Source organism: Neolamprologus multifasciatus, chromosome 6 (genome assembly GCF_963576455.1).
Source record: "Neolamprologus multifasciatus chromosome 6, fNeoMul1.2, whole genome shotgun sequence".
Lineage (NCBI taxonomy): Eukaryota > Metazoa > Chordata > Actinopteri > Cichliformes > Cichlidae > Neolamprologus > Neolamprologus multifasciatus.
The window spans coordinates 24500412-24520569 of record NC_140444.1 but is presented as its reverse complement, the minus strand read 5'-3'; the positions used below and the strand labels follow the sequence as shown (position 1 = coordinate 24520569).

Below are 20158 nucleotides of genomic sequence, written 5' to 3'. Positions count from 1 at the left end.
CAGCGGGTTAGCAGTTGTCCTGCAAATTTCCAAATGCCCTTGAGCAAGATGTTGAAATCCAAGCCCAAAGAGTAAACATAGGAAACACTGCTGAGCTCAAGTGCCCTGCTTTTAACAGCCATATTTGTTCAAACTTATAAAATTAGATGATCAGATGGTAAAAAGTAGTGACTCATTATTTTTCTCCCTGACTCTCTGTGTAGTTTATTACCTGATTGTTTTGAAATCAAAGTAAAAGCCTGCACTGGATTGCAGTTACAAAACTATCTGCTGTTCCGTTATTTGTCAGCATTTGGTAAACCAAACCTTTTATCCAAATGTTATTTAGATCTAAACATAAAGCACTGTAAGAGTTGCTTACACAGCTACTATCTTCTTACAGAAACATCCAAATAAAGTCCTAACAGTTTTATTAGTAATAAGTCACAGTGTTTTAAACTGAAAACATGCCTCTTTGTTTTCCTAATTTCTTGAAAATTGCTGATTCATTTGTAAAGTTGATGAATCAGTTTTATTTATTTAAAAGGTCTCATACTAAATGTAATGAACATACAGAAACCTTACTGAGATCTGTCAGCACTTTTTGATTTTTTAAAGGTTTAACATTACAACAGTTCACGTATTTGTACCAATCTTTTTTTTCTTTCCTTGTCTCAAATAATAAAGAACTGAGCTCTGCTTAGGCAAACAAAACCAGGCGATTGTGAAATTTTTTAACTAGGATATGAAAAAGTTAGGCAACCTCAAAATTAGTGCCAAGGTTGAGTTCCTCTTATTGTTGCATAATTTCATCCTGTGTTTCTGGCATACATGCAGCAGCAGCAGTAGCGCCTCAGCCTATATTCCAGAGCAGCACATAGTTCTCTTGGTTCATAATAATTACCCGAGACAAGCTCCACAAAGGCACTGATCTGTAGCACTGCATGGCCATTATTCTGCAGACAAAAGCCAGTCTTGTGCATGTCCTTTTTTTAGCTGCAGGGAAATCTACTGTTGTGTGGGGAAATGTAATGTTTTAATCTCACAGGACTTTGCGCATCCTGCACGCTAATTAAGTCTGTTTGTTTTCATATTTCAGCTCCCAAGATGAAGACAGACCAGTATCTCCTTTCTACATGAGGTAGGCCTCCTGCATATGTGTTAGAAAGCAGGCAGGATGGGAACAGACTGTGTTGTTTTTGATCGGAGGTGTGGGGGAAGTGGCTGCATGCTGCCTCAGTGCATTATCATCAGAAACAATGAAGCTGCTGGTGAGAGGGGCAGCAGGGCAGCATGCACATGCAACAGTTTGCTCAACACTGTTTGGTTATTGTGGCAGAGGCAGCACGTTGTCAGAAACACCGGCCAAGTAGAGGACGCAGCAAAAGACACAGTGTTCATAGACGATGTGCTGATTACAGATACATACGTGGACTCTTTTTTAAAGTATATTTAATGCTGGCAAATATTTTGCACCAGCTTCCTCATATTAATTCATGCCAGTAAAAAATCTTGAGTAGTTTTATCCTCCTAAATGTGAGGATTTTCCTTTCTCAGCAATCTTTCTTTTAAAAGTCAGGATAACAATTTAGAGATAACTGATGGTGACAGTAATCTTTAGTTGCAGCAGTGTTGTTTCTCTCTGTGTATCTCTAAATGACACAGATCACCTATAAACTCTTCCCATCCCCACTCACTTGTCATGAGCAACCTCTTATTTACTTTTCATGCTCACGCTCATTGTGAGTAACTCCATTTCCTACTTGTACACTGTCACATACACACATCTAGTTGGAAGCAGAGCTGAGCTGTCTGCTGAGGTCTACATGCAGTCTGTCACATACAAAGGCTCTCAGACTGACACTTAGTTGGTTAACCTCAGCCCGGTCAAACTGGATCACAGATTGATGTATTTTATTTTATTTCATTTTATTTTATTTTCTGTTTTGATTTGCCAAGAGCCTCTGAAGGTCCTGGCTAACATCTGACTGTGGTGTAATACTGGATTACCTGAGCGAACGTTCCCGGTTACACAGTGCCGGGATTTAGCTGGCATAAGCTTCGGCTGGGAAAGCTTTGGACTTGTTCCGTTCCCACTTTTTACGCCTTAAAGACCTGTTGACTTTAAAACACCAAAACAACCACTGACTAGAGAAACACATTATTTTGGTCTTACTGTTATTTGCAAAGTAGTTTTCTTAGTTAGGGGCTCCAGGGTGAAGCAATTAAATTCAGCAGTCCTTAAGCTTTTGTACAACAAAGAGTTGCCCTGTTGGCTTTTTAAACACAATTAAATGCACAATAGGGGAATTAAAATGAGAAGACCTGTCATATCGTCACAGAGCAGACTTAAAAGTTCAGCAAATCTTACAGACGCTATAAAATTGGACGTCCAAATTAATGTTTTGAGTCTGCCTGGAACTATATTTCTTTAGGATTTTATAAAATAATGTTTGTTTTTATCAAGATAAAGAAGACTTGTACTGTTCTCATGCCTGTTTATAAAGTAGAAAGCTAAAGAATTTTTCTTGGATGATAAGACCTCGAGGATTACAGCGTTTGGACAAGAAACAGTGAGCCCATAATGCATGATGAAACCACAGCTTTGTGTTACCAGAGCCAGCATAGATATTTGCCCTTTTGACCTTATCTTTATAGGTTGTGGCTTCATATTTATTGCACAGACATGAGAATGGCCAGTCAGTCAGTATCACCAGCCAGAAAAGAAGGACATTTCATAAACACATTTATTTATTCTTAAGAATTTATTAGTATTAGTATTTTAAGTTTGTGAAGGCATTTCACGTCTCATCCAAGAGGCTTCTAAAGGTGGACTAGTCCCAGGTATTTAATCCCTTTGGAACAGGTCAATGGATCACTGTTGATCATGTGAGTCATCCCATGAGCCAATGTGTTTAAAAAGGCGAGGATCACTACCATCAGCGGGGGTTAAGGGTGGAACCACCGTGAAGAAACCTTGGATGAGAGGTGAAACGTCTTCACAAACTCAAACGAAGTCCAGTTTCCTTCTTTTTCAAGCTCTCAAGACTACCATGACCTGGATGAATGAGAATCTACACGGACATCTCCCTGCATGCGTCATTATCACTTCCTCTTGTGTATCAGTTATTGATACACAGGCACTTTAAACACAGTCATGAGCACTGTATTGAGTTTCCCTGTAATTCCCACCCTCAGTCACAAAATGTCAGTCTAATTTTAGGCTGAAAAACTGGTTACCACTTGAACGCATGTTGAAGTGTAACACACCTTGGTGCTGCATAAACCTTTAAGATCATGTTGTCTCAGTCAAAAGTAACTGGAACAAACCTGAGCAAGACAACTGTTAGCTGACATGCAACTTGTTCTCCATGACTCTTCAGGTGTAACGCTAAAAATAGTAGAACTAAAACAAACGGTATCAAGTTTGTTTGAAGACAAAACACTCATGCCGTGGTTATGGAGTAACAACAGAAATGACTCTCGGTGTACGCTTTTACAGCTAGGCAGTGAAATTTCACACTCACTTTGTTAGTCTGCCGTTTACCTGGGCTTTTTGGCGTAGTTTTATATGTTAGAGTACTTTCTAGAAAGGATTGGTAACTTTGCCCATTCATATCCTGGCAGTGATGTTCCTGTTGCGCTTGTGATGTAATGAGTCGTCCCTGTTTCCCCTCAGGTCTATTTTTCCCAGAGTTCATGGCTAAGAATGTCTTTATTACTCACCAGACAGCCATCCCGTCACATACCACAGTGGTTTTACAGTTACCTCTTCAGCTGAAACCAAGTCAGTGGGGCACTACGCTCTCTGGGAAGTGATGCCATCTTCCTCAGAAAACTGCAACACTTCTTATATCACGTGCCAACCAAAAGACTATTTGGCTCGACTATAACTGCTAAATATTCAGGAACCAAAATCTTTTGTAGGTAGTGATGCTAAGCTTAAATGTCTAAATGTTCAGACTAATGTCTAAAAACCAATATGGATGGAATGTTTTTTGCTGAAATTTTAACTGGAGTACAGTCCAATGTGTATGGTTTTAATTTCTGATCTATATTTAGTTTTTTTAGGTTAAAAAAAGGCAAATAATCATGTGTTACTCCATTGGTTGGCTCTATCGTATCCCGAGATGAATCTAAGAGTCACGGGATCATTTAGACATAAATACATTTTTCCTAGCTTCCTGTAGATCTAAATCTGGATCTTTTTCTCATGGGAGAGCACATGGAAACAGTTCAAGCTGAAGTCATGGTCCAGGATGAACAGACAGTAGTACACAAGTTTTTTGTTGTAAGCAGCCGCAAGCTAAAAAAAAAAGCCATGATCTACTGTCATGGTGCTATATTTGCAACTTAGAGCATGGCCTTGGTTTGTTAGTCAGAGTGCCATAAATGTTTCTTGAATTATGACAGTCATCAAGTCATAGACCAAATATGTAATTGACTGTCTTATCACCTTTTACCCCCGTCTGCTTTTCACACGGGCCACAGCCCTAGAAAGTTGTAGAAAGCTCTAGAAACGTCTGTCGTATTTTAGGCTTTAGTATAGATTGAATGTTCAAAATGTGACATTTGTGACAGCCACTGAATCAACCATCCCTTTAACTTGTCGCAGATTTGTTACAATGTAGCAATTTTCTTAACATGATATAACCAAGGCGTTCAGTTTCTGCTTCTGTCACAACTTCCCCTTTCTGTTTTTCCCTCCGTTAAAAATGAAACTGCACTGAAGAGAAATGTGATTTTGTTTTCAGGAATTTGTATTTGTGAGTAGAGAAACAGAAGATTTAAAAAATCCCATGTGGATTATTTGAATTCCTTATACTTGTGAGTACTTTACAACCTTGTTACTATTACACAGTGCAGCAGGCTTGCTTTTAACTCGGCCCGGCATCCTGCCTTATAGATTTGCTATAGATTTGGTAATATCAGTAAATGCCTGTGGCATGTTACACAGCTCCACCACAGTCACCTTCACAGTACACCATCATGCCATTATTATCTCGCCTTTCATCAGCGATCCCATTTCCAGTTGTTATTACTGTCAGCACCACTGTTTATGGAAGATTTCGTTTGAGGTCACTCTCGTACATGTTGAGGAAGCTGTAGTCCAGGAAAAGCAGACATGATGTCGATCAGTTGGTCGAGGCCAAAGCAACTTCCTGAGGAGAGCAGATTTTTCTTTTGCTGTGCCAACTTAGTCACAAGAGTAATGTGTTAACGTAATTATGATCTAACACTTAGCGAAATATGTAAAAAAAATAAAATTTAAAAAAAGGCCAAAAAGAAACTGCTTAAAACTCATTCACCTTGTGAATATAAAATGTGAGAAAAGGACCCTTTACATCCTAACCCTACGGTCACAAAAGATAATGTTTAAGATTTTTTATTCACTTGTTTTTTCTCAGTTAGACTTTGTAGGAGGGAAAATACTGAAACATCTAAATATTTTCAGACGTCTGAATAAAACCTTTTAAAGATGTTTAAGCAGTGGTGATGTAACAGTGGTGTTATGTTTTTTTCTACAAGCATTCAGTTGAATCCAGGTACTTACACAGGTTACAGACACATTTCATGCTGCATATAGTTTGCAATCCTATTGCTTTACCCTACAAGTATTTAACAACAGAGGGCGTTAAAAATAAAACCAAAATGAAGTCAGAGATCAGTATAAAGGTCCATGACCGTGTACTCTGCTGCTGGACTTACTGGTAGCCATGGAAGCCAGCCACTTTGCTCCCCAACGATCCATTTAAGCTCTGAACGCAGCTGAGTTTACCACTCGCCCATGCACTTGATCACCAAAGGCCACAACGTGAGCCTAGGGGGATTTTCAGTGTTGCTCAGTGACCTATGTGACCACTTGTTTCTGCGCATTAAGCTTCCCTTCTTGTTTTTCTTCCAGTAACCACCTCTCGCCCGTCCACTGCAGACCTGGTGTGGTAAAGTAGGTATATTTCTGCTTAAAATAAAAATAAAAAGTAAAAGCTCTTATGAAACAGTGAAGAGGGTAAAATGGTGCATTTCCTTATCTACTCATTGTGTTGCTCCCTGAAGTTTTCTGGACAGGACCATACGCTCAGCAGTGGAGCAGCACCTCTTTGATGTGAACCCCTTAGAGGATCAGCATTCAGACGCCCACGAATCGACCCTGTGCCCTTCACGGGTGACACTAACAGCGAGGCAGAGACGTAGGCACCAAAGAGAGCAGCAGCATCAGGAGGAGGGCCAGAAACACAGGGAAAAAAACAGGTACCGTGGGCGTGGCATAATCACGAAGGTGGTAATCGATGTTACCTGCAGAAAGTGGCCTTCATAGTGGAAGCACTACATCGTGTTTCTCCTCATTAATCATCTTAAAGCAAAATAATTGTAATTTACTTGTCGTACTGACCACTCAAAGCACTTTAACCACACGTTCATGCAGCCTCTGCCTCGCATACATGGTCAATTTAAACTCACTAGTTTACTCAGCCTTTATGTCTTTGGACTGTGGGAGGAAGTCGGAGTGCCCGGAGGCAACCCACGCAGGCACTGGGAGAACAAGCAAACTCCACACAGAAAGGCCCCGGCCAGGGTCGAGACCAGGGAGCTCCCTGCTGTGAGGCAACAATGCTAACTACTCCACCATTGTGGCGCCCACTTTCATTATGGAAGTCTGGCCTCAGAGGCTTCCTGCAGTGATACTACAATGATACTTTCAGTTGATGTTTCAGTTTCAGTAAACAGTGGTGAAGTTTTGTTCTGTGGGGAGAGCTTTAGTGTGCAGTCATAATAACTGGTATCATTCCAGTAAGAAGCTAATCCTTGTTGATGAAGACCTGGTGGAGTCTGAGAGATCAGTGGCACGTGGATTTTGGGGAGTGTCTCAACAGCAGAAAATGTTAATAAGACAGGACAGTAAATAGATTTAGCACAAACACTAAACAGCACATTAGCTGCTTGAGAACATATAAAAAAGGCATCGGGATGACCTTGGGCATTTGGTTTCCAGAAGCATTTCATCCGTTTTTAATCTGATTTAAAACCGAGCAAGGCGAGCAGAGAGAAAGAGTCCCATGGAAGGCACATGTCTTATTCCCTCACCATTTTCCTTTTCGTCTGACAACAGAGCGCCTTCCGTCACAGGAGACACCAACAAGGAGAACGTCCCGTCGAGCGGCGGCAGCAGTTCAGGCAGCGTGGGGGAAGACATGAGCAGCCGTGTGGACTCACAGGAAGGCCAAAGAAGTCACGCTGAGCGAACCCCCAAACCCAGGAAGCCAAAAAAGAGCCCAACTCTCATGCAGCTAAGCGAGAACACGGCTGCCCATGCAGTGAGTCACACCTTGTACTCCCCGTCTCTTTTCATCTTTATGAGTGTGACATTTTCCCTCCTTCTTTACTATTATTATTATTATTAATATTATCATCGTGAATTCATTCCTCTTTTCCCCTTGTGCACATGGCTTCACCACATGCAAACAACTTCTCAAACTAATGTACCAATGATGAATGAAGCATTCATCTCAACTCCCTGCCATCCTTGTTTCTGAGTCACCGCAGATAATTGCCTATTGCAGTTGACAAGAATCACTAAGTGGAGGCTGTGCAGCATCCTAATGGTGCTCTGCCATTAGACACCAGCTTGTAATGTGCAACATACAAGCTAAATGTTGCCCACTCCTTCAAACGTAAAGGCCAATTATGAGAGTGCAGTTAGCCGCTGCTTTTATCTGTTTTAGATGTCATGTGGATACATGAGTCCAGAGGTTTCTTTAGTACTGAGTACTTTTTAAAAATGTAGTAAAATACTTGCTGACAGCGATTCTTATTCGGATCATTAACAACAACGCAAAAAGTGACAGGCAGCAGGAAATTAAATTCAGTGGAAAGAAAATTAATTATTGATTTAAAAGGGCGGAAGCTTTGGCTGATTATAGCAACAGCTGTGTTTCAACAAACAAAGAGAAAATATTAAGTTGAAAATAAAGAAAAAACCTCAAAACAGAAATGTTTTGATGATAGTCATACACCAGTTCTATGTTTGTTGGCCACTTTATTTATAAACATTTTAAATACGGCAGTTTAAAAAAATGTATTCTGATCATTTGTTTGTTTATATTCTATGGGTTTTTTTTATAAACACAATTAGCTCACACTCAGTTTTAACAATATAAAAATATTGATTGTATTAGATCATTGCTTGATTCTGAATTAAGCAGCAGGTTTGCTTTGTAGTAGCTGAATGCAGCAGGCGTTTCAGTAACTGTGAATAAAAAAATAATTTATTTATTGAGTTTTGGAGTTTACTGCTACATATAATAACTACATTAAAAAATATCTAAGGGTGGGTTTTCAGGATTGGGTAATAAATTGTGTGATTACTTGATTTTTACAGTATTTTAATTAGGTGAAGTTAGTCCAGCACTTTTTGTTTTCTGCCATTTGTTTGTCTTCTTTTTTTATGTGAGGAGGAAAAAGTATTTTTGTCTCAAAACTCACATTGAGAGAGAAAGATACGAGAGACGGCTACTTCAGTTAGTTAATGGGCCTTTGATTAATGAGCTTTACCACTTTGGCAACTTATTTATAGTCAGTTCAGTTTTTAAACAAGTAAATATATTCAAATTCAAGCTTTTCAACTGTGACATTTTATATGTTAAATAAGTAATTAATTATTTTAATAGTTTATTTAATGGTCTGATTGTAAAAAATATATATACTCAGCATTCAGGTAGTGTGTGAAAGCCCTCAAAGTCATAGCAAGGTCACGGTGTGTGGCGCTTGTGGCTCAGACTTGTAGTAACCCGATCTCTGCAGACTCTTGAGTACGACTTCACAGTTGGCTCTTAAGTAACTTTTGCTGATGTAAAGTTGAGCCGCACCGTTTCGTCTCATTTAAAATAGCTTTGTTGAGTTTACACACTCGCAGTGAGCAGAATTCGATAAGTGCAGACTGTTCTTAGTTTTTGAGCCTCCATGGCTCCTCCTTGCGCAACAGTACAGATGACACAGAGTCCCTTGACACACATACGGTGAATGCATGATAACTGGCACCACTGTGATTGGACGGTTAGATGACTGTAAGTATCTGTCTCCGTTGGTGGGAACAGCTGTCTCTGTGACTGACTCTTTAGGTCAAGAGTCACTGAACTGCATGCCAGGCGCCAGCTCCCAGATGTCTGTAAGGTGTTGTAAAGCAGCATGTTCTGGACTATTTGATTTCTGCAGTTGCTGGGAAGTTCAGATTTGTGGTTTTAAGAGAAATTTCTCAGTTACGTTTTAATTCAGTGTAGACTTTGTTTCTTGCAGTGAACATCATCAAGCCAAAATTGATGCGTACCCAAGAATCTTCATGGCCTTTGCTAGATTTTGTGGTTAAGTGCTAAATGGGATAGCGTGCTAAGCTAAGATGATCAGCTGATACACACTGCACTGCTAAAGCATCAGCATGCAGGAGCTGCTAATCTTTACTGACAAGTGTAGGTGACCAGCATGAAAAGTAGCTTTGCACACTCCCTCTGACACAGACTGATAACAGTAAGCCCACGTCAGGTATCACATTCAGTGATCAAGTGGCCTTTATCACATATTTAGGTTTTTCGAGCATGATATAAGCAGTCCAATGAAATAAAAAGCAAAAACAAGATGAGCTCATCAGAGCAAAACCGATTAAAAATAAATAAATAAACAATTGCAAAATTACGCCACTTAGCTAATTACAGTTTGAATGTGTGTGGTTTTAATAGTTCAAGGAGTTTGCTGATAAAAGATCTGATGATAACCAGAAACGCAGATGCTCAGGCACACAGAGGCTCTACTAGTTCACCTGAAAGCAATGTTGTTGAGCAGGTTGTTGTTATACAAGGGACAAGAGTAAGCAGGCTGGCAAAAAAAAGTGAGGAAACCAAAGGCAGAGTCCAAAAAACAGAGAAGGTCAAACAAAAGAGAGGAAAGTTACCAAACAATGAAACGTCCGAGAAAGGTCATGTACAAGAGGAGCGATATATGCGCGCCCATCTGCCTCTGGATTAAAACCAGGGGAATAACAATGATAATTCGGTGTTCTGCTGGGAAGGCCTAGCATTGATGTAGATGCTGCTTTCACACATACCACCCCTCCCAAACATTCCTGCAGACCATGCGCACTCCTCATGTTAACTGCAACCTCCCCCAACAGGAAAATCCCTCAAACACAAAGCCCAAGGCATTGACCTGATCTCTAAACTCACCCCACAACCCGCATGACCTGAAAGACCACAAACACTAAAGGACACCCCCAAAGGTCCCGAGTTGATCTGGCAACACTTTGGAAGGTCACCACACACTCTTTGTTTAATAAATATCTAACATGACTACGTTTGTATTTTTATCTTAAAAAAAAAGAAAATAAGACGCCCTCCTCTATTTTACGAGGATATCTACTGTTATCTGTCGTCTCCATAGGCACAGTGTAACAATATTTCCTCTTGTTCTGCAAGCTGTGGGCGTCCTAAGGAGGGGCTTAGCAAAGCTTCATCCATTCATTATTTTTTTTAACTGCTTATCCAGCTTAGGGTCACGAGGCGGCAGGGTACACCTTAAACAGGTTCCCAGCCCATCAATAGGCTGATACAGAGCGATACACAACTACACGACTGTGGCCTGGGTCTGAAATTTAAAAATCACTTAAAAAAAACAACAACAACACAAAAATCGTAAAAACCACTGGCTTTTGTTTTGACCAGTGTGATTTCTCATCAGCGTTTTTTTGGCTGCAGCACTCATTGGCTTTTGCTGAACTGAAACTCCTGAACCGTTCCACAGAAAATGTCACCTTAAACAAAAGGAGATGTTTAGCCTTTCCGTGAAAGGGGATTTCCCCCCCCCAAAATCAATATTCTGACACAAACAAATCCTTATTCTTTCTGCTCTTTGAAACACCGAGTACAGATTTAGACTTTAAGTTTAGTGGCGCCGTGGGTGTGAGCATAAGGAAACAAGCCACCTTCTCCATCTGCTCGTCTCCGATTCTAATCTGGACTAGCACACTCATGACATGATTAGCATGACTCATGTCGTCAGGAGTGCTGAACCAATATGGTGGCTCTTTTTCTGAGCAGCACAGATGGATCTTCGTCGCAGCTCGGGCCGCGGCTCTGCCATCACCAACGCACTTGTGCCACAGAGCGGCCATCTGGAGCCGGCATGGCGCTGAACCCTGGAGACTGGTGTGGCATCCTCCAGAAGGTTGCCACTTGAGCACCACACAAACACGGTTGACCCCATCTACATGCTGACCTCAAACGTTTCTAAAAGTTGTGCAGTATAGCTCAGCGTGTCGTGGTTACCTGGGAGAAATATTAGCGAGCCAGTCACCATCTTCTAAAATCCAACAATTTGTTTTTATTCCACTGATATAAATGTAGAACTTTCAGTATAATCAGTAGATTATTCCACTAACTGAGGCAGATGTTAGGTGCTATAGTAAAAGAATTTCACTTCCTCTGTTTCACAACTGCTGGTCGATCATTTTTTAAATTCCTAACCACTGCACTGTTAAGCTTAGTGTGCTGGTGTTTTGTTTGTCCCCATAAGTGTGTCGATGCAGCTCGAGTCCCTGTTAGCTGGCAGTTCTTCAAAACATTTTGTGCCAGCAGCAAAAGAAAACGGATAGTGGGAAGTGAAAGTCGCAGTGTTTTTCACCAGCTCATGTGCACAGGTGAAGCCGGATTCGCTTATAAGACGATTGTGACGATGCCATTACAGTAACTGTGTGCCAAACACAGTAGTACATACTGTTCTGCACGTTGTACATGTTGGCCTATACATACTGAAAGGATTTAGCCTTATAGTTGTCAGTGAGTTTCTCTCGACATCACTTGCAGACGCAGAGCATACAAACACAGAGGAGTGCATGGTATTTGTGAATATTTCAATAGCATTAAACCAGCGGAATCAATAGTTCTGCTGGTGGGATGCAGAGTGACTGCGGACAGGTAACAGTCAGATGACAGTTAGATAAAATAAAACCTGTCGAGTGTGGGGGTCTCGAATTTTTGCCTTCCAATGTGTGGCATGCCAAAATATCTGAGAACCGCTGCATTACATATGTGTGTGTGTGTGTGTGTGTTAGCCATTGAAACACAGTTTAATCTTTATTGAAAAGATCCTACTCATGCATTAAACCCCACTAACACACCCACAGCCCACACTATAGCACTGTCAGTTTCACCCCTCCTTAGCACCAGCTGCACCTCTCATCATGCTTTAATCATGAGAGTGGCTGTTCTGGGCAACAATATACTCTGTGTGTGTGTGTGTGTGTGTGTGTGTGTGTGTGTGTGTGTGTGTGTGTGTGATATTGATCACTGTGTGCAAATAATCAAAATAATAAAGCAATAAAACAATAAATAGTATAGTAATAAATATTAATAATAATAATAAGTGTGCTAAATGGGTGTCAAGTAAATGTGAAGTAAATAACAGCATCTCTCTTTTATCAGTTTGATTAGTTGTTCTGAGAAAACAGAACCGGCGCTGTTGCTGCCTCTCATCACATTACATGATAAAAACAAATGAGTGCACACTTCATTTGTCTGATGGCCATCTGCCACACTGGTAACACTTTAGAAAAAGAACATTAAGCACAGTAACTAGCAAGGGACAAGTATAGAAGTAATCAATACGCACTGCTACTAAAAACTGCAAAAAAATGATTTTCTTGGTTAAATTACTTTTGAGGAGGGTTCTTTGTTCTCTAAACAAGCCAGCAATCCACAGTTGTAATTTAATATCGCGAACCAGTAATGAAAAACAAGTTGACCCGCCTGGTGCCGGCTGGTTCAAGCCAGTTTTTCAACAGTCACGAGTCAGTTCATCTGTTAAGAAAACTAGCTACTCATGGTAACTAGCTGAAGCAAACCCTTATTTCCCTAACAAGTTTTATTTGTTTTTTGTTTTTGTTTTTTTAGTCTAGTTAAAGTTTCATTTCAAAATAAGTGTTTGAGGGTACTTAAAGAAAGATGTTTCTGTTATCACGAAACAGTACATTTGTATGGGGAAAGTGATAATGGTAGCATGTAATGCTCAATTTACTATAAATGATACATACAGTAAGCTTGAACAGAGCTTTCTTAGAGCACTGGCTGCCTGCCAAACAGCTGCCAAGTCTTTTAAGTCAAGCCAGTTAAAATTAATTCATGATTGCAATAAATTAGTTTGAATGAACAAGTCGCAACTTGTTTTCCTTACAGCAGAATTTCTGTGAGTACTTTTACTGTCAGCTAATCAAATGTACCAGAACAAGTAGGATGAGCTAATCAGGCATTGAAAGTGAGCAGAAGGTTTATGACTCTGAAACGTCATTTACATATAAAAGGGTGTGAGGAGAAAAAGGGTGACGTGCTGAAGGCGTTCTGGCTCCTTTGGGGTCAGATAAGAAAAACCACACAGTCATTGTTTGGATTTTCACAATTTTGTGTCCCAGTTGGATTTTATTAAATGTTTAAAAGGTCTTATTTAGGTCTCACCTTAATTTAAGAGTTGCAAAAAAGGAGATCGTTGGATTACATATAACCACTCTCATGTTGTTGCTTTTATGACCACGGGGATTGTTACGTTTCATTGGAGTTGTAAACACATCCACTGGGACTAATTTGCAGAGCTCATAGGGTGGGCGTGGCTATTCTGTATTAATGTTTTTCCTAGAATACAAGTCAGGATACCCTGCTTCAAAAAATGCCTTTTGTAAATGAAATAATGACGGTCAAGTTTCAGAGTTATTAATTGTTCCTTCTGAATATGAACAGTTTACCTGTTATTCAGCTGTGAAGAAGACTCGCCCACTAAAGAAACAAGAGTAGACAGGATTGGCTTCATACAAGCTAAACAAACATCAATTCAAGGAGAAGGTTGTTTTACTCAAAGACCACAGTGGATCTGACCGTTTGTGGGACTCTGTGAAAGCGTCTGATAAGATGCTGGAGCCAATAAATACTCACAAATACTTGGGCATGTCACGCATGTGCCAGATGCTGCAAAGGGGCAAACAAAAGTGCCTTTGTCTGACAATGTAAAGAAATACTGAGAACATGTCAGATGATGTGCTGTAGCATGGTGCACTGCGCTTTAAAGGCTCGTGTGCATGAGGGGGGGTATGTGAGGGATTCAATCTTAGATAAACTGATGCTGCGTGGTTTGTGAGTGTGTGTGTACTTTGGGAGTACATTGATTTGAGAGCAGTGACGCTAAGCGTGTCGAAGGGGAAGTTTCTTCTGTTTGTCCGTCACAGTCTGCGCATTCTCTCTAGGCACCATTAGATCCTGGTCATATCCTCTGTGGTTCACATGAGGATATGACTGTGCCCTCCGCTAAAGCCACAAGGATACATATGCACATACCTGAGACTGATTATTCTTTCCTACAGTAATCTGTCATTATCATCAACAACAACTATCATTAACCAAAAAAACAAAACAAAGCTACATTACAGTGCAGCTCTTTCCTTTAAGCCGTCTAGTAGCTGTGAGTCCTGATTTGTTTTCCCTAAAAATAGTTTGGTCCCACGCCTGGACAGATTTAACTGATATGTTGAAAATGCATGAGCTGCCAAGTGCGAGTCCTTTCAACTAAATTATTTACAGTGCGGCCCAAGGTTGACGGAACAGCTCTGATCTCGGATAAGCAAAGTGGAATTTTTGGATAGTCTCAAATCTAAAAATAGGAAAAAGAGGGAGAGGCTGATGGGTAAAAATGTGGACTAAAAAAAAAAAGCAGGAAGCAGGAAGTGCATAACATGAATTTCTTTTGCTTCATCTGATTTTTTGTCTGCAGAGAGAGAGATGCAGGGAGGGGGGGCAAAAAAATCACTCAGTCAGTCTACGTGTGCTGGCTCACGATTTGTGCTTTTTCTTGTTCTCGCTTCACGCCCCTCCTCCCTCGCTCTCTGTTCCTCTGTCTCTCTGTGTGTCTCCAGCACACCCCTCCCTTCTGCTCTTGCTGCTGTTAAACAAACAAGTCCAGAGCTGGGCGGGTGGGGAATATATGCATGTCAAGCCAGAGAAAAAGCAGGGAAAACTACCGTGGAGAGAAGAGAGAGAGGGAAAAGAAGAGCGGGAGGGGCGAGGGGAATCCTGTGGATGAAGGAGAAGGCGGAGCGAAGCCGCTCCTGCTCTCTAGCAGTCGGCTAAAGACAGATGGGAGGATGTTTTGACCAACTAGGGGAGCCAATCGCAGCCAGGGAGCAGCCCCCTACATTAGGGCAGGGCTAGCCTGAGGGAGTGTGTGACTCAACTTAAAGAGTGTGTTCACAGGCAGCCTGTTGTTGTTGAGCGCTCGTTTCTTTTCTCTCATGGTTGTGCAGACGTTGAAGACGATGAAGATCCAGGAGTCGCCGGTCACTTGTGACGCGGGTAGGGTCAGCGGAGAGGTGCGCGGCCCGGACTCAGACTGCGAGAAGACAAGCTGTGAGGACGTGCCCCGGTTGGACCTGACAGCACTGACTGAGGACAACAACTGGGGAGGTGAGCCTGGAGACCACCTGGCTGTTGCTTAGATGTTTCTTTCCTTTGCTTTTACCCCCTTTACAGTTTGTCTGAACAAAAGGACACACATGTCCAGACAGCAGGTTCAGGATCCTCCACCCCAGGTTGGGTGTTTGGGTCGCAGCTGCACACCTTCTGCTGCCTCATCTGCTCCTCCTCCTGAAGCATGCTGCTTCTGCTTTTCCTGCAGAATTTAATTGTTAAAGATCCTCTAGGTTCCCTAGGCTAACTATTTCTGCAGGAGAGACACCAGAGACGTGTTTGTTTGCTTGGTTGGAAGGATTGCAGTACTGCCTTGATCTCCCATGAGGAAAATATGAAAGTGCAGCAAATACTCGATCTGTGGTTTTATTTAAAGAGTAAACAGTGAGGTTCTAGCAGAATCTATCACCTATGTGGAAAGCCTGTTTGCAGGCTTAGCAACAGATGACCACTGCTGTTGTTTTCACTCACAAATCAATCATTAAAGGGTCGGCATGGATGGCGATAACAGCATACCAATCAGCTGGCTGCACAAACTTCGGTTAGGTTTGGAGAATTTATTGATCATGGCTGAACTGTTAAAAGTTCGTGCTCCATTTAAATGTTGACGTCTCTGCACGTGCCTGAGATGTCAGCTGTACGCGGGATCCTAATTTATTGATCCTGGCTTATCAAGTGGCATTACTGTTAAGAGAATTTGCAAAAAGAGCCTTCCTTTAGCCGTCAGACCTCTCTCGAGCTTGTTATTAATGTGTTTGTTTTTGCCGTGACTGCGCTGTGCGCACTTTCGATTGCGTTGTCAGGGTATTGCAAGGGTGGAGGTTTCTGTGTTTATGGGTGAAAGCCAAGGCTTTTGCGGAACTGTACTCTGGAATGATGGCCAACGTGTTCATTCGCACACTGGAAGGACATGTTTCTGCATGTTGTGTTGACATCTTTCCGCTGCGGTGATTGGCTTTGACTCTCACTGCCTCCGCCACCGCTGCTGCTTCCTGTTTGAAGCAAGAATCAAAACTGTTCCATGCAAGCAGCCTGTCACTTTCAGCAGCCGCGTGTTTGGAGCATTAGTGGGCAATTGCGTGTTTGGTGGAGCTCTCTAGTGGCCGGACCTCATAGAGGGAAAACACCAGCAAGCTTTAGATTTGTTGTGTCTCATAGTGAAGTGTTGTGTCTGAGATATTATGCTGTTTAGGTTGTTTGAAGTCATGGTTTGAGTGATTTTGCCTAGCCTGGTAGACGGTGTGTTTACATGCTTGTAGTTAAAATGTAATTTGTGTTCTAGTGAGGCACACCGCAGTGAGTTACAGTTCTTTATTCAGTCCACGTGGCGGTTTTACTCATTTGTATACCATCCTTTGCATCTTGCCAATTTTTTCACCCCTTTCTTCCTCTTCCTTAAACTCCCCCCACCTCCCCTGTGTTCTGTACATTGTGTCCTGAATGCATAACTAAGCTCGTGGAAACAGGGCGCCTGCATGATTGGCTGTGACAGGCTGCTTCACATGAGAACAAGCAGCGCTGGTCATGGTGCGTGCAAGTATTGTGCAAAGCTGAACTGTATTTCCGTGTAGTTGGCAAGATTATTCATCGGCACAGAGTGCCAGAGAGGAATTGCTGCATACTGTACAGAAGGCATAGTGCAGGCCAAATGGCCATGTGGGGGAATGAGGGCTTCAGGCAGGAGTTGGAGACCTTTGTCCCAGTAAAGTTCTAGCATGACCTGATATTTGGTGTCCCCCACCTGTGTGCCAGCGGTGGTGGAAACAACAGTGGCCAATTTTTTTTTCAGACAGCGGGAGACACAGTTATGGATCTCATGTGTCCCACGAGACCATTAAATCTTATGTGTCTGTGTATTAGTTTAATTTCCAGTAACTGATTCAGCAGGAAGGATGCCTGCTAGTTCTTTGGCTTATTTCTTACTTCTCTTTCTTTGTTTTTCTTCCTTCATCTTGTCCTCATCTCCTTCTCCATCCCCCCCCCCCCCCCCCCCCCCCCCCATTTCCCTCTTTTGTTCCTCTAGATTCTCCGTTTTGTAACTCCCCTTTCCTTGATTTCAAAAGCATTTTCTATCCAAGTTGTTGCGATGGTAAGTCTCCCACTAACATCACTGTCAGTGCTGACTGGCCTTTTCTGCGAGTGAGATGCCAGAGTGAAAGAAAGGAAAGTCTGTCTGTCTGACTTTTACCGCTGCATGGCAACATGCTTGAGTGATCGGGAACATTGTGGCAAAGGGTGGCACGCCTGCGCACACGCACGCACACACGACCTTTAGTGAAATGGCACACCGGCGTATTTTTTTTGTTTCATTAGTCCAGTTAATCCTCAGCCATCAGCGAGCAGTTGATTTAAAGGATTAATTTCAAATGCCGTGAAGCCTTACTGGCCGGCTACACTGCACTAAGCTTGATAATAGGCCTCAAAGGAAGACCTTCAGTCTGACTGAGGGTTTGTTTGCTGTGAGAGAGCTCTAACAAGTGAGAGCCCTGCTACTCGATGAACTGCACGTACCTGGAAGTGAAGGAGGACCCCCCGGGACTCCCAAGCTGGAATTTGAGCTAAATCATTTCTCATACACCTTAACCCACCCCAGCTAAGAAAAATATGCATGTGCGGTGTTGGACTGGGCGTGCATATTTTCCTGGTTGCATACTGACACCTTGAATGTTTACACTGACAGTTGGTTTCCTTCAGCGCTTGTTTTTACTCCCTTTTATCTGTTTTCTCGGTGTAACGTCTCCCCCGCATGTTTTTCATCACCCGACACCTGATTTTATGGGTGTCTCCTGTTCCATGAAATCTACATCAGAGTTCCTGCTGACTTTTATGTTTTGAGACATTTCGTAGAGAGCTTCTAGTTTAACTTTTAAACAATCAGATCATCCTCGGTCTGCTCTGTCGCTCTCTCTAACGCACACATGCTCGAACAGATGCGCCGTTCCCCTGTCGACGTGTGGAGTGGAAACTAAAACACAAGCTCATCACTGTACCTCTCATCAGGGGTCACGCCCTGACATTATCCCACAGAGTGCCGGGCTTTATTAATAGCCCGGCGATTGTCAGGGGTATCTGCACGGCTATTTTCACCAAGCATAATTATTGCCAGAGTGGAGACTCTGTAACCAAGGGATGAATAAAGAGAGAGAGAGGCAGGGTGGGTGTGTCTTACCCACAGTTTCAGAGCAACATCTGTGACTGCTGAGCCCCAGAGGAAATTCTTTTTATTTATTTTTTTCCCACAGAAGCACATCCAGAACCTTCCACAGAGCCAGAGAGGCTCCGAGATGATGTTAGCAGGGAGAGAAGTCGCTGTCTGGCGTCTTCAGGATGAGAACCGGGGCTGATTTTAGAAAACGAGCCGTGCATGCTGTTTGACTTTCCCAGGACCCTTTCACATTTTGACCTCCTATATTTGCTCTTTAACTTCACAAAATGTACATATATAACCCAACAGGAAAATATGTGAAATGTGACATTCGGTAGCGTGCTAGCCACCAAAGAGCAGCTGAATGTGTTCTGATAACAGTGCCCATGAACTCACATCGGATGTTTTAGTGCTTTTATATATTATCTTGCACAACATCACACCTGTAAAGTCTTTTTTTGGCAGTATTTTTCTCCAGTTAAATGTCTTCTTGATTTTTAAAGTAGAGATAAGTTGATGGCGGTACCTGTTTTGGTTGGCAGAGCTAACGGATTTAAGAAGGCTTTTCTCAATGCGGCTGGTTTTCCAGCATCATATTGTCCCAACGTTAAGGACTTTCCATGCATGAATGTGCCGATGTGCTGACTAATCTGTTGCTTTTTTCACATTCTCTTATGTGTTGTGTGTGCAAAATTATGAAAGTGTGATGAAAATCTTTACATTTTTGTTTTTGTGTCACTCAGAACCAACCCCGGCGTACTCGCTGCAGAGGGAGAGCATGGACCGCGAGGAGGCCAGGCTGTCCCCTCACTGTGGGGGGCGTCTGATCCGCCAGCTCCTGGAGGAGTCCAGCGACCCGATGGTCTCCCCTCGGTTTTACGCCTACGGACACTCCCAGCAGTACCTGGATGACACGGAAGTGCCTCCATCGCCACCTAACGCTCACTCGTTCATCAGGTAAGCTGACGTGTGCTTTTGCAGAGCTGGAAGGAAGGAACTGGGAGCTGTAACAGCGTCATTTACCTCTACAGTCGCAGGCGGAGTTCATCGCTTGGCTCATGTGATGATGAAAGAGAGGAGCTGACCTCCGCCCAGCTCACAAAGAGGATTCATATACTGAAGAAAAAGATCCACAGGTTTGAGGAGAAGTATGAAGAGGAGCGAAAATACAGGGTAGGTAGTAATGACCGGTTCATTCGTCATTGTTAATAAAGCCCCGCGCCTTAAAGTCAGACTGTAATGATGTTTCTGTGAAACATAAACACGAATATTGACTGTCAGAGGTGCATCATTACACCAAGTAGGGCTCTGCCTTGTTGTTTAGCAAGGCAGAGCCCTACTTCAGATTTACACTGTTATCCTCATGTGAACAGTAATTGTAGGTATTTTATTTTGAAAGAGCAGCTGATCATCTGTTTTGTTGGTTTTTTTTCTTCTTCTTTTCCTCCACGCAGCCCTCCCACAGTGACAAAGCTGCAAACCCAGAAGTGCTGCGGTGGATGAATGAACTGGCTAGGCTTCGCAAAGAGCTAAAAGGTAACACACA

General features: G+C 42.3%; 1 protein-coding gene across 5 annotated transcripts in view; it reads left to right on the top strand.

Annotated features, from left to right (window-relative positions):
* Positions 1-20158, top strand: part of fam13a (family with sequence similarity 13 member A) — a 50209-nt gene that overhangs the window by 25502 nt on the left and 4549 nt on the right. For 3 of the 5 annotated variants that reach the window (XM_085162339.1, XM_085162341.1, XM_085162338.1), the window contains exons 9-17: positions 1079-1120; positions 5885-5926; positions 6037-6231; positions 7091-7295; positions 15305-15464; positions 17491-17556; positions 19356-19569; positions 19644-19785; positions 20067-20148. In XM_085162339.1, coding sequence (XP_085018465.1) covers positions 1079-1120; positions 5885-5926; positions 6037-6231; positions 7091-7295; positions 15305-15464; positions 17491-17556; positions 19356-19569; positions 19644-19785; positions 20067-20148 — 1148 coding nt within the window. The remainder of the gene's footprint in view (positions 1-1078; positions 1121-5884; positions 5927-6036; positions 6232-7090; positions 7296-15304; positions 15465-17490; positions 17557-19355; positions 19570-19643; positions 19786-20066; positions 20149-20158) is intronic. The other 2 variants (XM_085162343.1, XM_085162340.1) reach the window with 1 other exon arrangement.